This window comes from Lampetra fluviatilis, chromosome 28, assembly GCF_964198595.1.
Source record: "Lampetra fluviatilis chromosome 28, kcLamFluv1.1, whole genome shotgun sequence".
Taxonomy (NCBI): domain Eukaryota; kingdom Metazoa; phylum Chordata; class Hyperoartia; order Petromyzontiformes; family Petromyzontidae; genus Lampetra; species Lampetra fluviatilis.
The window spans coordinates 10,619,018-10,638,570 of NC_136302.1; the positions used below are offsets into that span (position 1 = coordinate 10,619,018).

At 50.7% G+C, this 19,553-nt stretch overlaps 1 protein-coding gene across 1 annotated transcript in view; it reads right to left on the minus strand.

Moving 5' to 3' along the window:
* The window catches only part of DISP3 (dispatched RND transporter family member 3), a 192,045-nt gene that overhangs the window by 132,021 nt on the left and 40,471 nt on the right, over positions 1–19,553 (minus strand). Inside the window, exons 9-10 of the mRNA XM_078869669.1 lie at positions 19,153–19,298; positions 14,317–14,616 (exon numbers count right to left, since the gene is read on the minus strand). Of these exons, the coding sequence (XP_078725795.1) occupies positions 14,317–14,616; positions 19,153–19,298 (446 nt within the window). The remainder of the gene's footprint in view (positions 1–14,316; positions 14,617–19,152; positions 19,299–19,553) is intronic.

The following is a 19,553-nucleotide window of genomic DNA, read 5'->3' on the forward strand; positions in this document are numbered from 1 at the left end:
ACGGGCAGACCGACCTTAGATATCCCGGTCAGGAACATCTTCCTTCGGATGCGGAATAAAAAAATATAATTGCCGTCCCGCCAGGGAGGAGTGAATGATGCGTCGACCGTTGCGTGAAGTTCGCCGCCGCAGCGCGGATTGTCCCATGGTCGCCGTCACCCCTCCACGCATCGAATCGGGATCCACGTCAGCCCCCCCCCCTCCTTTGGTACAGAGTCCCCCTGGTTCATCGCCACCGAACTAAACCGTGCTCATTTCACGAGCTGCAGAGGTGTTGGCCGTCTCCTGTAGAACGGGGACGTAAGAAGCCGCAACGTCGCATTGACACGGTGGCATCAGCTTCGGCGGCGGCGGCGTCACCGTCAGCGGTGGCGGCATGTGCCGGGGGGCTTAACCGGCGTCCGTTTGATTGCCGAAGACTTGCGTAGATCTGCCCGAAGAATCTCTCCCAAGTATGCTTAGAGAAAAAAACTAATTCGGATGCAGTCTCTGGCTTCCAGAATCATTATTCCGCGCCCCCCCCCCCCAAGCGTACGATAAACGTATAATGAAACAGTTTATTACGAGCCGCTTTACAAAACATTTGCCGCAAAAACAAGTTTCCACGAGGCGCGAGCAAGTCGCGTTGCTGATTAACGCCCGTTGCCGGAGGGCTATGAAGCCACCGTGGGTTAATCTGCCGCATTTATCTCTCTTGCGAGCGAGAGTTTAGTATCGCCCTAAACCCACGCGCGGTGTGCCCTTGTGCACACAGCTCGGCGCAAGCACGTCCACCGAGCGGAGATTCGCCAAGTTTGCCGCTCGTTACGGGCGCGTTAAAGCCCCGTTCGCGCGTTTGCCCCCTCTGCTTTGCAGTGGGCAGGAGGTCGTGGGTTCAATCCTGACCCTGACGCCTCTATGTTTAGAGTCTGCGTGTTCTCTTTCCACTTGGATTGTTCTCCGGGTCCTCCAGTTTTTACCTCCACATTTATAAAACATTAATTGAGATTATTTGGCCGCTTTATATATTTCCACATGATGATAAGCCACTTCGCTGTGCTATCATTTGTGGTGGCCAGGTCGCCTACGAAATAGAGCTCTACATAGCTGAGTGGGCCTTACCTGGTCAAATAAAAACGTGTAAATAGTAGTTTATCTCGTGAAGTTATTCACAAAAAAGTATCAGACAAGCGTGCCAGGCGTCATGGTCCCAATTTGCCATATTTTTACAATTTTTACTACCAAAACCAAGTTACTCATTTGGGAAAATCCACAGAACAGCATTGCTCCCTACTGGCAGACTGATGCCCAACTTTCAAGCCGGTGCTGCATTCACTTTGTGTATAGTGTTGTGTATAGTAGTGTATAGTGTAGTAGTGTAGTGTATAGTAGTGTAGTATATAATAATGTATAGAAGTGTAGTGTATAGTGTTGTGTATAGTAGTATATAGTAATGTTGTGTTGGAGCCCTATTCAACACGCTGCCGCCACAACCCTCACCAGGACAAGCGGATTGAGAAACGAACAAACAGCATTCCAGACGGTCGCAGAAGCGCATCTGAAAGCGTGTGATGCGGTGACCGTCCTTTGTTCGACGGTTAGCCAAAAGCCGCTACTGCGTGTAAATATATAAATCACATGTGCGGGCAGTGTAATTGCAACGAAGCCCATGGACTACAGACAGCCCAGGCACTGGGCAATAAAGAGAAGGGGTCAAATTGGACAGGGTGCCCAATTGTAGTCCTTGCACCAGGGGGCCCAAAGCTCCACTCTGCGACGACGCCACCGCCTCGAATCCTGCCCCATGGGAAGCCCGGTCTCGGTTCAGCCACGACGGAGGTGGGCTGGGTGACTCAGGAGGCTATCGCTGTGTCAGGGCATTATTAAACTGGGCTCTCAGGTGCAGAGAGTTGACATTCGCAGCCCAGTCAACCAATGACTGCACAGAGAAACAAAAAAACAACCATCACAATTTTGAAAAAATTTCTCTGGGCAGAATTACAATGTGTTGCTTTTGCCGAGATGCAATAAAACAATTCTCCATAGCAGGGTGGGCGTGGGGACAGTGCCTCCTGTGGTGTGCGAATAAAATAGGAAGGCGATTTGAGATCTCAGCAGAAATCCCGTGAAAATATAATTAATGCTCCTTTGCGGGGCATATGTGAGCGTTTCCCTCGTTGGGGAGGTGGGGGGGGAGAAGAGAGGGGCCTAATGATGTGAGGACTTCATAAGTAGTCCCCCACTGTTGCCATGTTCTGGCCTCCGTCTGTGACACAAGGTGTTGCATAGATATTTGTGGGATGCCTCTCACTGCGCATTTCTCTCGCCGCACAGGTTCTCTCGCTGAACGAGTCTCTCACCGCACAGGTCCGACAACACGATTGAACGTAACGTAGAGAAAACAAAAGAAACGAAAAAAAACCCGCTAAGAAATCGAATGCACAACTTAGATCTGGGCCATAACAAGAGGCAATAAAAATGAACACTCTCACAATGATGTCCTTGATGCCCAGCGAAGCCTCACTCGGTATCTTTGTGAGAACGGTCATGCGCTAATATTTTATTTGTGAGCGTTTGGCCTGAGCGAGACAACCGGAATGCCTGGGGAAAACCAACGCATACCAAAGGACAACTTTAAGCGAGTGAATATATATTGCAGATATAGTTTGCTGTACTCCTCGCTACAGGCCCCTTGTTGCCAAGCGCATGGGTGTCTCAAGCATAGGATTGCACCATTTCTGCACGGTCCACCAACCCTGGCTGATTTTCATGTCATCTACATTGCCTGAACCACCCCAGTGGCCCATTCAAGCCTCTCTCTCTCTGATACAGAATACGCAAGTGGAGTAATAATTATCACCCATTTAGTCAACTGGTTTCACTGGTTTCTTCATCGCAACCATCGGCCACTCCTGCGAGCACTTGGCGGGACCTCCTCCTTAAAATGAGTCATGAGCCTCAGTCAGGCTTTCCTGAGTAAGCAGGCGTAGCGATGATAATAGCTTCAGCATCGGCGGCAGCGGCGGCGGCGGCAACAACCACGACGGCAAAAAACAACAACAATAGCTGCTTGCATGGCGGCAAATATATCTACGGGATCAGCAAAGCCAAACGCGCAATAAAAAACATCTCAGAGGAGCCACAGCATCGGGGGAGGTGATTATCCCGGCTTCATACCCCGCGCCGCTGCGTCGTGACTTTAAAATCAAGAGGCCCGGCGCCTGGCGGCGACGCGGGGACCTTGGGGAAGGGGGGGGGGCACAGGTCGCCTGAGGGTAGCGGGGGGGGCAGTGATTGGGAGGGGGGGGGGTCCTGCACTGACCTCTGGCTTGGCTCGCAATTTCCCAGAGATGCCGCGGTCCAACGTGCGCGACGGCTCGCCGTTGGACCTCGCCGAATTTCTCCAATCGGCGTGAGGGCAACGGCCCCGCGAACGCACGGGAAGGGGTCTTGCCATCGACGGTGGTGGGCGTCCTGGGATTAATTCCGTGCCGGGTCTCTGGCTAAGTGAGCGGGCCGTAAAAATATTTTACGCACCTGGCAAAAAAAGCCATCATCGATCATCAGCACCGCCGCCGCCGTCGTCGCCGTCACTTGATGCGTGTACCGGCGCCTTCCACGAAGCTCATTTCAAGCCTCCCTGTGGCAGAGGACCCTCAGTGGCAGCTACCCCGATGCGGCATGAAGTGAATGCAGCACTTGCCCGCCACGAGGGGGCCTTGTTTCAATGTGGCCTTCTTCCCCAAATAAGTGATTTAGTGTTACGGGTTTCTGTAGAAGGTGAAAATGTGGAGGTCGAGGAGTCTAAGCGTTTAGGTAGCAAGCAGGACTTGATGTAGATGGGACTGTAAGGGTAAGCATCCCACCAAATGGGCCGTTGGGGGCAACTGCCAATTTGTCTCTCACTATGACTGTGGCTACTGGTCTACCAGCAACTTGGAAAATATTGATGCTCCCAGCGCACCGCATCCAGTAGACGTCTCGCCATGCCTGTCACGTGGCCAGCCACTCCATTTTACCAGCGACCGGGATAGCATCGAGCGAGGAATTAAGCCACGCGTTTCGTTTGGTGACTTGGAGCACGAGCTCTGGAGGTTTCTGGAGCATTGTTTCTACTGCTTGAAAGCTGCTGAGAGTTTCCCATAGGATTGCCGCGTTCCCGCATTGTTCCACCCCTTGTGGTTTTTCATCCTGCCACAGTGCTCCTGGCTGAATGAACCAGCGGGTCAGGGGTGGGCAAGGTAACAAATCTGCTCCCACCGCTCGCGATTTGATGAATTGTCGCGGATTCAAGGTCACGGATTGCCTTTGTAATCGGTTCTTTTTTGTGCGTTGCCGATGTCGTGAAAGTAGCGCGCGCAACGGCCGTAAGGTTTGTGAGAATAGACTTGTGCACGTGGCAAGTGCGATGCATATTACGAATCTTCACGCACGATGAGATGCACGTTTGCCAAGTAAAATATTTACTTGGCCACAAATGACTCGATTTGAATCTGCATCGAAAAATTCGCCCTCTCCTGTAAAAGTGAAAAAAACTAAACGATAAACTATTTTTATTTTACCAGGTAAGGCCCACTGAGTTATATAGCTCTTTTTCAGAAGTGACCTGGTTGTCACAAATGATAGCCCTGCAAAGTGGCTTATCGTGTGGAAATTTATAGCAGCCAAACACTCTAAACGCGTGATGTTGATTCTAAATGTGGAGGGAAACCCCGGAGGACCCGGAGAAAGATCCACGTGACCACGCGGGGAGATAAAGAGACACGCAAACTCCAAATATACAGCAGGCGTCAGGGTCAGGAACGAACCCAAACTGGGTAGGACTCTCCTGATAGAGAATCGGGAAACTCGGCGAGACTTTCCTGGGTAAACACAAACAAGTGTAACAACAACAAATGTATTGTCAGTGTGAGGTTCAATTAAAAGTAGCATTGGGATCTACTGATTAAATGGGGCTTACAAATGTAAAGTACTATTAAGATTATCAATTCTAAGTCGATACATTGATGCATTGTTACACGCGGAGTAAGAGGCAACTCCCGTGCGGTCTCTCTTTTTGTGAGGAAAACAGCGGAGCGTTTGAAGAGACGAGAAAAAATACATTCCTCTCTTTGTACGGAGAACCTGATGACGATAGCCAACTCAGTCGAAATCTCTTTTTCGCGAGGGGGTATCCAACGATAAAGCATCGCGTGGGGGGGGGGGGCGTAATTTTCCAAACCGACTTTGCGACGCGGAGCGATGGCGGCGAAAGGTGGCGGAAGCCATCCATTCGCGCCGCAACCTTTCGGGGATTCGGGCAAAAAAAAAAATGCCCAGCGCCGGGCCAATGGAGCTTCATTCATTTCTCACTCGGTTCACGCTCGGCGCGAATGCCGTGGTGTCGCAGCAGGATCAGCGCGCCAAACTTGTTGGGCCGCCACGTTTACTTCCACACCCTCCGGTCGCACCGGTTGAAACAATTGGGCCAACCGTCTCTGTCCTGCCAGTGGCTATACATTGGTGCAATCCCGGCGAGTCGATCGGCAGGGTCACACGAGTCCTGCCAATCCACTGCTGAATGAAGGCCTGCCCCAGAGGTCGCAACCGGGTACCCGATAACCGTACCCTACCCGATACCCGGCTACCCGTTCCCGGCCGGGTACGGGTACCCGTTTGCGACCCTGGTGCGGCCGGGTACGGGTACGGGTAGACCGTGAGTCACTGGTGAGTAACCGTTTGTCACTCATTTCCCAACGTCTTGTCTCTTCTCACAATTCAAGTTCCTAGAATCAACCCACCCGCGCCTGCAACATGGCTTCATCCCAGAGGTCGCAATCAGGTACCCGATACCCGTACGCTACCCGTACCCGGCCTGGTACGGGTAGGGTACGGGTACGGCCGGGTACGGGTACCCGTTTGCGACCCTGGTGCGGCCGGGTACGGGTAAGGAATCAAAACCCGTTTGCGACCTCTGGCCTGCCCCCCACTGTCGCGGAGGTTATTTCGGCGTACTTCACGCTGGTCAGCGCGGGTTGGTGAAGTGGGGGAACGGGGCGCAGGACCAATTCAGATGTAGCCGTGGGGCCGGAGAATTGATGTTGCGCGTAGCACGACTCGGATGGTATGGTCACATGGTTGCGGAGCGAGGAGGGAAACCCGATCATCACCACCACCAGTTTCCAACAGAGAAACATTTTATGAAGGAGAGGAAGCGAAAGACCGAAAATGAGATGGAAGGAAAATATCAACAGGGATGTTATGGTTGGCTGGGATAATGACAAGGAAAGAGGTGGTGGGTGGAGGGGTGGGGGCCCTCCGACAGACAGAAGTGGAGGAGGGAAACCAGGAAGGCCACCCCCATAGCAACGCGGGAACAACTGCTGTGAAAATAATACTATTCGATTGTGTGTGGCTCCCTTTATGGCTTGGTATGAGGGATGGCTTTAAGAAAGAAAAACAGAGGATCTGAAGAGGCACACACGATAAAGGCCTCATTTACCACAGGCAATGGACGAAGCGCGCGCCATTATTTCTGTGGAGTTACCGCTCTTCCAATTACGGCGCCTCTGACTTTGACGCATACGGACACCGAAGAGTCACTGCAGCCAGCAATAAAGTTTCCAACCCTCTCTCCAGAGCCATTAATGAATCCATCGGCAATAAATCTTTGTCCCCTGAATTTGCATCGCGGGAGCCCGACGCGGGGTCCGATCCCCATTCCGCCTGCACTCCGGTTCACGGCGCGCAAATAACGCGGGGGCCGGCGAGCCGAGGCACGGCACGACCCTCGCCGCAACTAAACAGCAGGTGCAGCCGCAGAGCACGAGGGGAAAATTCTATGGCGGCGTTGGCCATGGTGACCTCTTGACATTTTTTTTGCGGAAAGCATTGGTCCCCGTCTTTAGGTAATGGCTTGTCCGTGTCTCGAGGCAATGTTTGTCCTCGGTGAACATTTTACACGCACGCGTGCGTGCGCGCACGGCAATATTTAAGTGTAACATTCATTTTATGGCTTTTCAATTTGAGGCAAGATGATAAACATTTTTCTTTTCTTTCATTCGCCGTGTCCTGTAATGTTTTTATGAAAAAAAAATGAGGCAGCAACGAAATTTACCCCGGAATTGAGAGTGGAAAAATATTTTTCAGTGGGAGTTATGTTTCTGGGAATGATGATGCTGTAGTGTTAAACGGTTAGCACAGTCAGCAGCGCACCGGACTTGCAATCCAGAGGTCACCGGTTCGAATCAAATCTCCCCAGCATGGCAGGTGAAAGATTGCGACAAGTTTCTAAAATCCACCCCCTTCACCCCACCCACCCAGCCACCCACGCAGAGGAAGCAGTAGATTCACCACAACTCGTGCATCGGCAGATTCGTCCACATGTAGTGGGTAAGGGGGTGGGAGGGGCAAAGTGTGGGTCACGCCCACCTCTTCCAAAACACCGTCTGGTCAACGTGGAAGAGTAGACCAAAAGGTGTCCACGTGGTCGGTGTCACGGAGGCCCTCCCGCCAGCGGCGGGCGCGACCGGGAAAATTGCCCGGCCGCTACCGTTTCGTTGTTTTGTGTTGGTTTGCCAGGTGCAGCACGGACAACCAAAGTCTATTTTACTTTATCTCTTGGACCGTCGTTTTTTGTTGTTGTTGTTGTTTTAAACAGTAATTACAAGGACAAAAAATTAGGGTCTTGCTTACACCTTCCCTGTGGCGCTATAATGGAAAGCAGATTAACCCGACATGGCGACAGCGCCGTTAATACGTGGACCGGCACACGGCCGTAAGTTTGCGCGCTTGCAAAAAAAAACGCACGAAGCACACAGAGCCACAATGGGCTGGAGATCTTAACTCGCGAAGCTGCAGAGGATTCCTTTTTACTTCCCACCACAAGTCGTGAACGTGAGTTAGACCAAAGCCAGTGCGTATTTCAGGCGCCGACAGCGAGAATTGCGAAGTCTGTGAACGAAAGTGTTACCAAAAAAAAGCAAACATTTCTTATCTTTATGTGGAAATTAAACAGCCTAAGACGGCCATTATTAGGAACGCGTATATTTTGCAATTTAAATGAGAATTAATAAAACTGCTTCAACGTGTCGTGAACGGCCACTGGTAAACGTAGCGGATCGGGATATTTACGATGCCCGAGTCGATAAAGAAGAAATAAAATTAACCGGTGGGTCGCCCAAGCAGCCATGGGTGGAGGGGTGCGTGTGTTTGCCCCTACAGTCTGTTAAGGCTATACGGGGGATCTTTGGATGGGTGTGTGTGGTGCAATGGGTGGATGGGTGTGCGTGTGGCGCTATGGGTGGATGGGTGTGCGTGTGGCGCCATGGATGTAATGGGAGGATGTGTGTGTGTGTGTGTGCCATGGGTGGATGGGTGGATTGGTGTGTGTGTGCCATGGGTGGATGGGTGTGTGTGTGTGTGCCATGAGTGCATGGGTGTGCGTGTGGCGCTCTGGGTGGATGGGTGTGTGCGTGGCGCAGGGATTTGTAAAATGGAGGAAGGGCGAGGTGAGAGCTGGAGAAGGGATACGTTTGGATGGAGAGAGCAGAGGAGGAGGAGGCTGGGGATGTCTTTATTGCAAGGGTGTTAATCGCCGGAGACAAGGCACTGCAGCAATCTCTAACCCTGCCAACAGAGCGACTCGGCGTTCCAATGATTCCCCCACCCCAACCGCCCCCACCCCGGGTCCCTTCTTCGCAAGATCACGGTCTATGCCCTCCGCTAATAAGAGGAGCGTTTTCCATTTTGCTTTTGATTGGTTTTTTTTCCCCCCTTGAAACTATTAATCACGTCCAGCTATCATTGCCGTAATCATTACCGTCTCGATCCCTCCAGGGTAGATACAAAAAAACGACACATATGGCGTGAGAGTGATCCAAAGACACAAACATTAGCGGTGGAAACCTTGAGGGGGGTTTTGGGCAGGTCCCCGACATAAGAATGTGTAATTTTCACCAAAGGTTTCAGGACTGCCAAAGCACACGAGCGCGCCACCACCAAAAACGAGAACGCTCTTGACTGTTTATCATTGCACGCGATAATTACATACAACTAATTAAAATTATTGGGATTAACAATTTGTATTCCGCAGCAATCAATCTCAGTCCGCGGATTCATTAACATTCCCCGTCGTCTCTTACGGCTCGTGTCACCGCCGCGGTTTTTCTTTCATAAAATTTTCTCGGCGGCGGACAAGAGCGCGACCGTCGATTCAAAAACTACGTGGGAGCGCACGCGCGCGATGCGTGTAAGGGGCCGTTCATAAATGACGTCACGCGATTTTTGACGCCCCCTTCCCCCCTCGTCACACGGCGTCACAAAAAGTCAGACCCCTCTCCCTCAAATATGACGTCACAAAGCTCTGCCCCCCCCCCCCAAAAAAAAACATGCTTCAAATCGCTTTAAACTATTGTCATTGTCGTGCGTATTTAATGTGGCGCTGCACTCTGATGTTGTAGGAGAAAACATTTATTAAAAAGTCTATTTAATTAAGTGGAACGTGTTGTCTATATGTATTTAAAGTCGCGCATTTTGATGTGACGTCACATTTCTCAACCCCCCCCCCCCCCCCCTTGTCACACATCGTCACAAATGCTGACTCCCCCCCCCCCCCTAGGTGCGTGACGTCATTTATGGACGGCCCCTAAGCGGCCAAGTGAAACGTCGCCGTGTGCTCTCGCTTCGTGTGCCGGAGCGTAAAACGACGGGACGCTGACTCCGCCGCTCGACGCCAATAATCCTCCGTGCTCGAGAAGTTTCCGACGAGGAGGAGTGGTCACCCCAGAGACGGTTTGAGAGACAGTTGGCCAAGCTAATGCATTGTCACTGGAGAATTGAATTGCTTCGAGGGAAAAAGTTCTGCGTAAAAGGAGAAAAAAGAAGGAAAAAAAAACCCCCGTCTTCTTTATTAACGCGCCAATTTGTAGTTGGGCTCCGAAGCATCAAATTAACCCTTTTGCGGCAATTTCCGTGGCTACAGAAAGGGAATTTAATTACGCCCATCCTGCCATGTCCTTGCCTACCCCCTCTCTCGTGTCTGCTCAACAGCCTGCAGCTAGGCCTACTCACTGTGAGCCCCTGGAGAAACGATTATTTATTTTCTCTCCAACAAATGCAGGCTTCGTGTACGATTTCTCTTTTTTTTCGGGGTGAGAAAAAATACGTCAATTATTAGTTTTGTCAGCGTTATATTTCAGGTTGCGGTTGCAATGGTTAGAAAAGTGGACTGGGAATCCATAAATCGCTGGTTCAATTCGACCTCCCGCCAATGCCGGGTGAAATTATGGGCAACTTTCCTAAATTCACCCCCCCCCCCCCTCCTCTGTGATCGCGTGGATTTTTTTTCCTCCGGGTCCTCCGGTTTCCCCCCCACCCCCCGACATTTAGAATCAACATGCATTGAGCTTTGAATTTATATTATTTTGCTGCTATGAATTTCCGCGTGATGGGCAACTTTGTTGAGCTGTCATTTGTGACCAGGTCACTTCTGAAGGGTGGTTTTATGTCTCGGCGGGCTTTGCCTGGTAGGATGGGAATAGTTTAGTTTTGTTTGTATGTTTAAAGTGGTTTGTTTTCCTTTCCTGTACTTTCCACTCCCGTCGTGTTTTTCGATTGTTCGTTATTGTAAACGTTCTAACCCGCTCCTCCGGGACATGTGTGAAAAAGAGCTTTTATAGCTCATCGGATTCCTCCAGTAGACATAAATATTCTGATTATGATTCTCATGCCTCTGTCCACCCAGCAGTATAAATGGCTACACCAGGCCGCGTGTGGTGGCATTATCTGTGGGTATTCTCACCTTTTCCAAGATGCCTCGCCATCGTGGAAGAAAAGGCCAGACACCTTCGAGACGACCTCTATCGAGTAGAGGCCCTTCCGCCAGCAGTGACCTGGGCAAGTAATTCCAGGGCTGGATCTTTATTCCACGTATATTTGGGGTTTAGGGAAATTAGAAATTTCCCTTTGGATTCTACGGGTCCAGAGTTGGGTCAGAGGCAGCGGAGACAAATTAAGTGCAAAGCCACCTTGTCATGTCTTTATCTCGCGGCGCTATAGCGCAGCATTTGCACGGTAAAGCAAAGGGCAACGTCATTCCACGAGAAAGGTAATATCATTTAACATTACATACACAATGTGTGACATACAGACACGTGTTACGTGCACGTACGTGTGGAGCAGTGGACTGGTGATGGGTGGGGTAAAGTGTTGGTACTTCCAGCTCTCCCAAGATGTGTTGCTATCGTGGACAATTAGGCCAAATACCCTCTAAAAGGGATCTCTAGAGCTCCCTCTAGTGAAAGCCCTTTGGTCAGTAGTGGCTTGAGCACGTAATTTCAGGGCTGCAGCTTTTCCTGTATTTGGGGCCGTCCATAAATGACGTCACGCGATTTTGGACGATTTTTGACCACCCCCCCCCCCCCTCATCACACGGCGTCACCAAAAGTCAGACCCCCCTCAAAGACGTCACAAAACTCTGCCCCCCCCCCCCAAAAAAATGTAAAACACGCTTCAAATCGCTTTAAACTATTGTCATTGTAGTGCGTATTTAATGTGCCGCTGAACTCTGATGTTGCAGGAGAAAACATTTTTAAAAGGTCTATTTAATTAAGTAGAACGTGTTGTCTATATTTATTTAAAGTTGCGCATTTTGATGTGACATCACATTTCTCAACCCCCCCCCCCCTCGTCACACATCGTCACAAATGTCTGACCCCCCCCCCGTGCGTGACATCATTTATGGACGGCCTCATTATGTTTACCATGTCACTCGGGTGAAAGATATATTTTTAATTATCTCGGTTTAGTTTCCTTTTCATATTATCGCGCCCTTTAAATACATTGACACAGATGGAGGAAATGGCTTCATGAGCCAGAACATGCCCAATTCTTTTCCCGTTTTAATGTTTCTCTCTCCCCCCCCCCTCTCATATTCCCAGGGCTTGCTCACAGAGGCACCATTACAACCGGGCACTGGCGTCAAGGCAGAGCCCCCCCCCCTCTCCCGGGGAACAACACGGCGGTAAGGCTTTCGCAAATTTGAGACCGACGGCCGACGAATGATGGGTGTGCAAAGTGGAGTAATCGCATTGCCTCGTGCAAATCGGGCGGGCGGAGTCAACAAACGCTCCCGCGTTTCGTGGGAAGGCGGGAAGGTTGGGGGGGGGGAAATGAGAGGAGGGGCATGTAGGTGACTTGGGGGGAAACGTCGCAATTGGAACGGTTGCTCGTTAAAAGCAAGCCCAGTGGGTTTGTTAGCGATCGCCTTGTCGCTCCACGCGCCGAACATCGAAGCCCCACTCCGAGGCGGTATCCATGGGGGAATTATGTGGGAGCGCGATGGTCAATAAATTCTAAGTGGAATTGGAGCAGATTGGGTAAAAATTACGGTCGCCCATCACGCTCGCTCCGAAACGCTGTGGCGGGGAGGCGATGGGGAGGAGAGATTCGCGCACGTGCGCGCACACGCACACGCTCGCGCGCGCGCACACGCGTGCTATTATGCAAACGCGTGCGTTAATGACAAGGGCTGCCACTCGCCACTAAGTGGCGGTGATGTCACCACGGTGCGCGTGTTGCACGAGCGGTGGTGAACCTTGAGGACACGCAGCGTGGTGGAGTCGTGCACACAGGAGGGTTACTTGCAAACGCACGCACAGAAGCACTAAAGGCAAAAATGAGGGACCCCGTGAAACCTGAAGAGACTGTTGGGGCAAGTCCTGTTTGCGAGCACATATGAAGACCGGCACTGCGGCACACGAGGGAGTGGGTGGCCAGCACCACGCCCGGCCGCCTTTGTCTCCCGAGTGGTGATATTTGCACACCGCACCAGGGTACTCATTTGAGGCCGAGTCGACCTAGAGGAGGCCCAGGACCAGTTCAGATAATCGTCACTGGTGTTGGCGGGAAGGATACTCGTGTATGCCGGGTTCATAGAGCAGCGCGCTAACCGCTGCACCACCACTCCCCACACACACACACGTTATGAGAGGTTCCCTCATGGTTACTGAGAAAGTAGTGTTTGCTGTTACTTCATACTTAAATCGTTTAATAAAGACTTATTTACTGCTATAGTTCTTATCTATCGTTGCAAAACCATCCTGAGTGTAATCGTTTCAAACTACTTCACAAAGTGCTGAGGAAAAAAACTAAAATAAACAATAAAAATAATACTCGGCTCATACATATCTACACAGGCGGCGAGTACAAACACATTTATAAAGCACGTATGCGAAAAGACAATGATTCCCCAAATGGCCTAATAATTATCCCCCAAAGAAAATGATTCCCCAAAGTACAAAGACAATGACACACAATGACAAATGACAATGACGACAATGTTCCCCAAAAGACGATGATTCCCCAAACGGCCTAATACCCTTTTGGGGAAAGTGCAGTTTGCGAGCATCTATTGAGGCACGAACGACGCACCAGGCCGTTGTGCAAGATACAACACGATGGACAGATCCAAGGACTGAGAGCACTTGCCACTGATGTTGGCCGTGGCCGCAACTCGAGTTTCCAGGTTCATAGCCAGGTGCTATAACACACCACAACCGCCGCACGACGCACACACGCAGAACAACCACCGCGCCTCACTGAATGTCAGCGAGTCACCACGGCATCTTTGTCGGGCTCGCTACGCTGCGAGGCCACGCGAAGTGTCAACGCTCTGCCCACGTAGAGAAACGAGCCACCGGCACCACCGTCACCGACCACCGACGGCTCGCGTAACCGGACGGGTTGAGACGGCAGTTAGACCCTGTGGTGACGCGTTAGGCACCCAGCGCTCACGGCCGTGAGCCTCACCCATTGACCCCGCTCATCCCCCCCCCCCGCCCCCCCCCCGGAGCCGGTCTTGGATGTCCGGCGAGGGTTAGCATATCACGGTTTCGTTTCCGGCTCGGCACGGCAAACGACAGTGCAGAAGTCCACCGCACGCGGCTACAGTAGGTACCCCGTGCCTGGCTCGGCTCGGATGTGCCTGTGGAAAAAAAGGCTACTTCATGGCTTTACTGTTATTTTTATTTTACCAGGTAAGATCCCAATGGGCTATATAGCTTTTTTTCAGAAGTGACCTGGCCACAAATGGTAGCTCAGAAAAGTGGCTTATCATCGTGTGGAGATGTATAGCAGCCAAATTACTCTAAACGCGTAATGTCGATTCTAAATGTGGAGGGGGAAAACCGGAGGACCGGGAAAAAAATCCACGCGATCACGGGGAGAGAGAGACACGCAAACTCCAAATATACAGCAGCAGGGGTCAAGGTTGGGATTGAACCCACGACCTCCTGCATACCAGGCAGAATGTGTCCCGCGGCGCCCCCACTTCGGTCCACGGGGGTGAGCCACACTCACCAAGCACAACCCAGGGGGCGCGGGTAGCGGGCCCAGCGATCCACCGCACTAGCACCACCTGCAGCGCGTCCTGCAGACCCCCGCAAGCCCCCCTGCGCTCGCGGCTCGAGTCCCCTCCGAGCTGGCCGTCCGGCCTCCCGTCGTCCTCGGGCCCCCCGGCTGACGAGATCGCGTCGCCGGCCTTCACCCGGCTCTCCTCCGCGGACTCAGCGGTGTGTCCCCCTCCTCCTCCTCCTCCTCCTGCTGCGTCGTTCTGCTCCAGGTCGAGTGGCGGGGAGTCACCGTCCGACCCTTGAGATTCTGCAATACAAACGGCGAGAAGGAATTCGCACGGCTTCATTCCATTTGGCACGCGCCTGTAATCCGGTTTTAATGGCCGTGTCTGTGCCTAACACGGTTAAATTCAAGCATGCAAACAAAATGTGACCCGGAGTTTAAAATGACTGCACTGAACGACCGAAGCTGATCCTGCTAGAAATTACGATAAGTCTTATTTGTATAACTGGCGACCTGTGTGTGCTAACCATCACACCACGGCAGAATCCCTTCCGTCAGCGGTGGCGTGAAGAGGTAATTGCAGGGCTGCACCTTTATCACCTTTACCATCTCGTTTGTAGACCGGGTTGACGGCACTGAACGTGATTTTCCGATCGCTGCCCTTTCTCCACGGCCAGTAGAAAGTGTGCGAGCCCAGTCTTATTGTCGAACCGCTGATGTTAATGCAGAGCAACAACTACAATTTCACATTCACGTGGGTCATGCCAGATAACCGCGTCAGGAGTAGCCGAGTGTATCGCTGTGATGTCTCCTTCGTATTTGTGGATCGGGCATCACGTCGTTATACTTTGTACGGTCTGTTCTGGATGACCACAGTCGCACACTGGAGAGTTTTTAATTTTCCGTTTGTGCATCAGGTGTCCGCACGTGCCATGGGTTTGTGCAGTGGATGCGATTTAGGTTGGACCATGAGCTTCGTGGAAGATAAACCACCAGAGATCTTCGGCGTTGGGTCTTTCACAGTGCTGGCTTGGTATGGTCACCAAAGAGACCACATTCCTACCACGGTAGCCTGGCCTGGCCAAACCATTCCCAGTCTCCAAGCCCTGACTCCGACCTTCTTGATCTGACGTGCATTAGAATTTAAGCGGCGCAGAAATTAGGTTCCTTATGACTCTCGTGCTAAGTTTCTTCGACCACTGGCAAGCAAGGTCAGGGGCCAGGGAATGGCCCAGGGCTGGTCCAATACGGCGTGAGCCACGCAGTGGGCTCGAACATCCCACCTCGTGTCCATTCACACACATTACCCCACCACCACCACGCGCCCCATCGCTTCATATTGCCATGCGCTGGATGATCGAGTCAAAGCGACGTCCTCAGCATTGAAAGTCCAGCGTGCGAGCCGTCACACCAGGGCACCATCCTGGATACTTAAAGGGACGGCAATTAAAATGATAATGTGAATATCTCCACATTGTTTTTCATGAATAATCTTTGACACTCCCAGAACCATCGAAGATGAAAATCACAACTAAAACATCGGTCATCGTCATTGTTGTCGGCATCATCTTCTCGGCGGCAGAAATCATTACCGGAACATTTTGATCACGATCGCCTCCATCGTCATCATAATGGTTACAAACGTAATCACCACCAACATCATCGCAGGTCCCTGCGCCCCCGCGCTCATTAATTTTTAGAGCGGAGAGAGAGGTAAGGGAATATTAAGTTGTCAGGCCTTGTGACTGAGGGCCCAATATAGAAGCCTCTATAATTACACTTCACCTGTTGCTCAAAGATTGGCCGCATATTGGGCAGACAAAGAAAGAAGCATGAATAATTGCAAGCCACGGATACTGAAAAACGGTAGAGGCACGTGTACAGGCACAAAAGCCACCAACGTGCCGAACTTCATCGGATCTTGGAAAGCCAAGCAGGGCTGCTCCTTAGTTAGTGCTTGGCAGAACCATCCTGGAAAAAAATTGTCTCGAGAGAATTTGGTGGGTGCCCACCAGGGCAATCCCGTGCACCGTAGGCATGAGGCTGTGAATCGGCCAGGACATGGCAGAACAGCGATGAGTGCAGGTCACAGGTGATTCAATGTTTTTTTTGGATCGGTGGATTTAAACGATCCGTTTTTGGATTTGGAATGTGCATTTCAGACACTTTGAAATAGCGGGCTATCGTCAACACCATTAGCAAAGGGGTATTTTGGTCGGTCAGAGAATGACACCCAATGAGGGCTGCAATCTTACGGGAACAACCGCCACGGAGATGCAATTGGTGTGTGACCAGCCGATGTACGCCCAGGTATCGCGGGGTCATTATTGGTATTGGCGACGGTGCGTGGAAGGCCTTCATCCAGCAGTGGATAGAACCACAGAAGACTGCGCCGATGACGTGCGCGTACCGCTTACGTGAAAGCAGTCGACGGCTCACGCCGAGACGGATCTCTTTTGCAGGATGTGTGAGGCTCGTGGGAAATGTCGTTGCGGGGGACGAGTTACGCGAGCGACAAAAAACGACGATCGCAAGATAACATTCGGAGCACTACACCGTGACGGTAAATTAATCTGAAACAAAACTGGAAAGCCAACTTAAACGGCGCAATTAGTAGGAGTGTACGTTTATATTCTAATTAAAGTTAATACATTGGGTAAACATTGAAATGTTAGCCTTCACAAGTAATTAAACATTCTACTTAAAGCACCGTTGGCGGTGCCGTATATCCATCCTAAGCAGCGAAAAACAAAGATGCTCAGGACAACAACAACATCAAACTCCTGCAATGCAAAAGATGTTTTAATAAAAATGAATGCGCTGGCCAAGTCGAGTTTGCCCGCGCGATTGGCTTCTATAAAAAAAAATCTCATCGCAATCGACGCCAAATCAAATAGACAAAGTAGGGCGTGATTACATTAACCGTGGCACGGCGTTTAAGAACAAGCATCCTTAATACATTTTTGGCCCCCCACCCCAATGTATTCGTACGACAACGATCCCCATTCAGAGATGTCGCACAACGGTGCTGCACGTGCTTCAGACGACGGCTACGGGAGAGATTTTTTCAGAGGGCCCCCCCCCCTCCCACCTTATTATCCTTCACACAGCAGATGGGGCAAAACTTTCCCACGCACTATCTGAGAAGAAACTAACTTAAAATTAATAAAAGTCAACTAAAAAATAAAATAAAAATCACGAAGTTTCGAGGCAACACAAGCTTGCCTCCAAAACGTCGTGATTTTTATTTTATTTTTATTTTACTTTTATTAATTTTATTTTTTTACCTACGTGACTTTACCAAAAAAACCTAAGAATATGAATCCTTGCAGTCACGAAAGCCTCAAATCTAGAAGAAACTAACTATTTGGTGACGCTTGCTGCTTGCTGCTGCTGCATGGGAAGCGGTGCACAAAGCACCAATTAACAATTCGCATCCGTCGAGAACACTTCAGCCTTAAAAAGCAAATTATAAAACTGGTAACAATTCGGGCAATGACCCTTCCATTTGTGACAGGATGTTAACTACCTCGTGGGTTCGATCCCGACTCTGACGTCTGCTACATATTTGGAGTTTGCATGTTCTCCCCGTGGTCGTGTGGATTTTTCTCCGGGTCCTCCGGTTTTCCCCTCCACATTTAGAATCAACATCACGCGTTTAGAGTATTTGGCTGCTGTACATTTCCACGTGACAAGCCACTTCGTTGAGCTGTCATTTGTGGCCAGGTCGTTTCTGAAAAAGTTTATTTGTGCTCTGAAGAAGGGGCATTGTCCGAAACGTTGCTTAAATATATATTTTTCCATTTAAAGCCACGGTGTTATTGACGGACGTAGTCGGCAATTTTTTAAAGCATGTTTTTTATTTGTCTTTCGAGATCCCAGCCTACAGTGGGAACATCAAAAGGAGAGAGGAACAAACGCGTGACGTATAATAAGCCAGGGCGTAATGCACCCTCAAACATTAGGGAATGAACGAGGGCACCCAGGCTCTCTGCCTTACCGTGTTAGAGGTAACGATCAAGAGCAGTGAGTTTAAGGGGGGGCGGGAAGAAAATGGGAAAATGATAAAATGGAGGGGGGGGGTAGGGCGGGGGGGGAACAATGGAACCGAACATAACCCAAAATAAAATAACATAAACGCGTTGTCCAAGTATGTCAGTCTTGTTACCACGTGTTAAGGAGGGTGGCCAACACAGCCGATACACTCCGCTATTCCCGACGCGGTTATTTGGCATGACCGCCTGAATGTGAAATTGTAGTCGTTACTTACTCTGCATCTACGAAAGAAGGAGAAAAATGGAGAAAGGGGGAAGAAAGAAGGTGATGAAGAAGGGTGGCGTTGTATCCAGAGTTCATCCCATCTCCATTCTCCCCGGGGCCTCTATTCTACCGGCGATTCATGCTGGGTGGTTCTGCAGAACGTGTTCGACTTTTTATTTTAAATAAACCCGTAAAAACAAAGTTTTTCACTATAAATCCTTTATATGCGTGGCATCGGGGCGGCTAGAGTCCTCTCGTCCTCTGGCTTGAGATGGCTGCCACCTATGGGTCAGATGATTGTCTGGCAGCATTCACCATTTGGTAATTAAATGTTTAAAAAAATTTCCCTAAACAGTGTAACATTTTGGAATTTTTTTTTCTCACGAAATTGCATTGTCACGCACAACGAGTCTGTGTGCAAAATGTCAGCTCGATTGGATCACGGGAAGTGGGTTAAAAAACGACCGAAAGATTTGCACGGTCCTAAGCAAGCTAGCAAACTTAATATAAAGGATTTAAAAATTGCGGTGTCGTCTCGCGCGCGTGCACGCGCTCTCTCGCTGCCGAGCGGGGGGGTACCTTCATCGCCGACCAACATGTGCAGCAGCGGGATGTCGTCATCGAGGTAGGAGTCGGGCTGCACCGGCAGGCCCGTGGACCCCCGGGGCCGTCCCACGGCGTCCTCACTCGCCGGCGCCTTGCGCGAGCAGGCGCGGGCCGACGCGCTGCGAGGGCGTTCGCAGGGGTCGGTTCGTGTGGAAGAGGCAGAACAACAACAGCGAGGTCGGCGAATTAAGAGAAGCCGGAATGAATCAAGCCAAAGTTCACGGCCACGTTGCTCCATTGTTCCCTTTTCACTCGTTCACAGGGGTAGGAAAAGGCAGAACCGCTACCTTAAAAGAAAATCGTCAAGGAGTGCTCCGCACTTGATTTACTTCCATATTTGACATAAAATTGACGTGCTTGTCAGCCAACTGCCA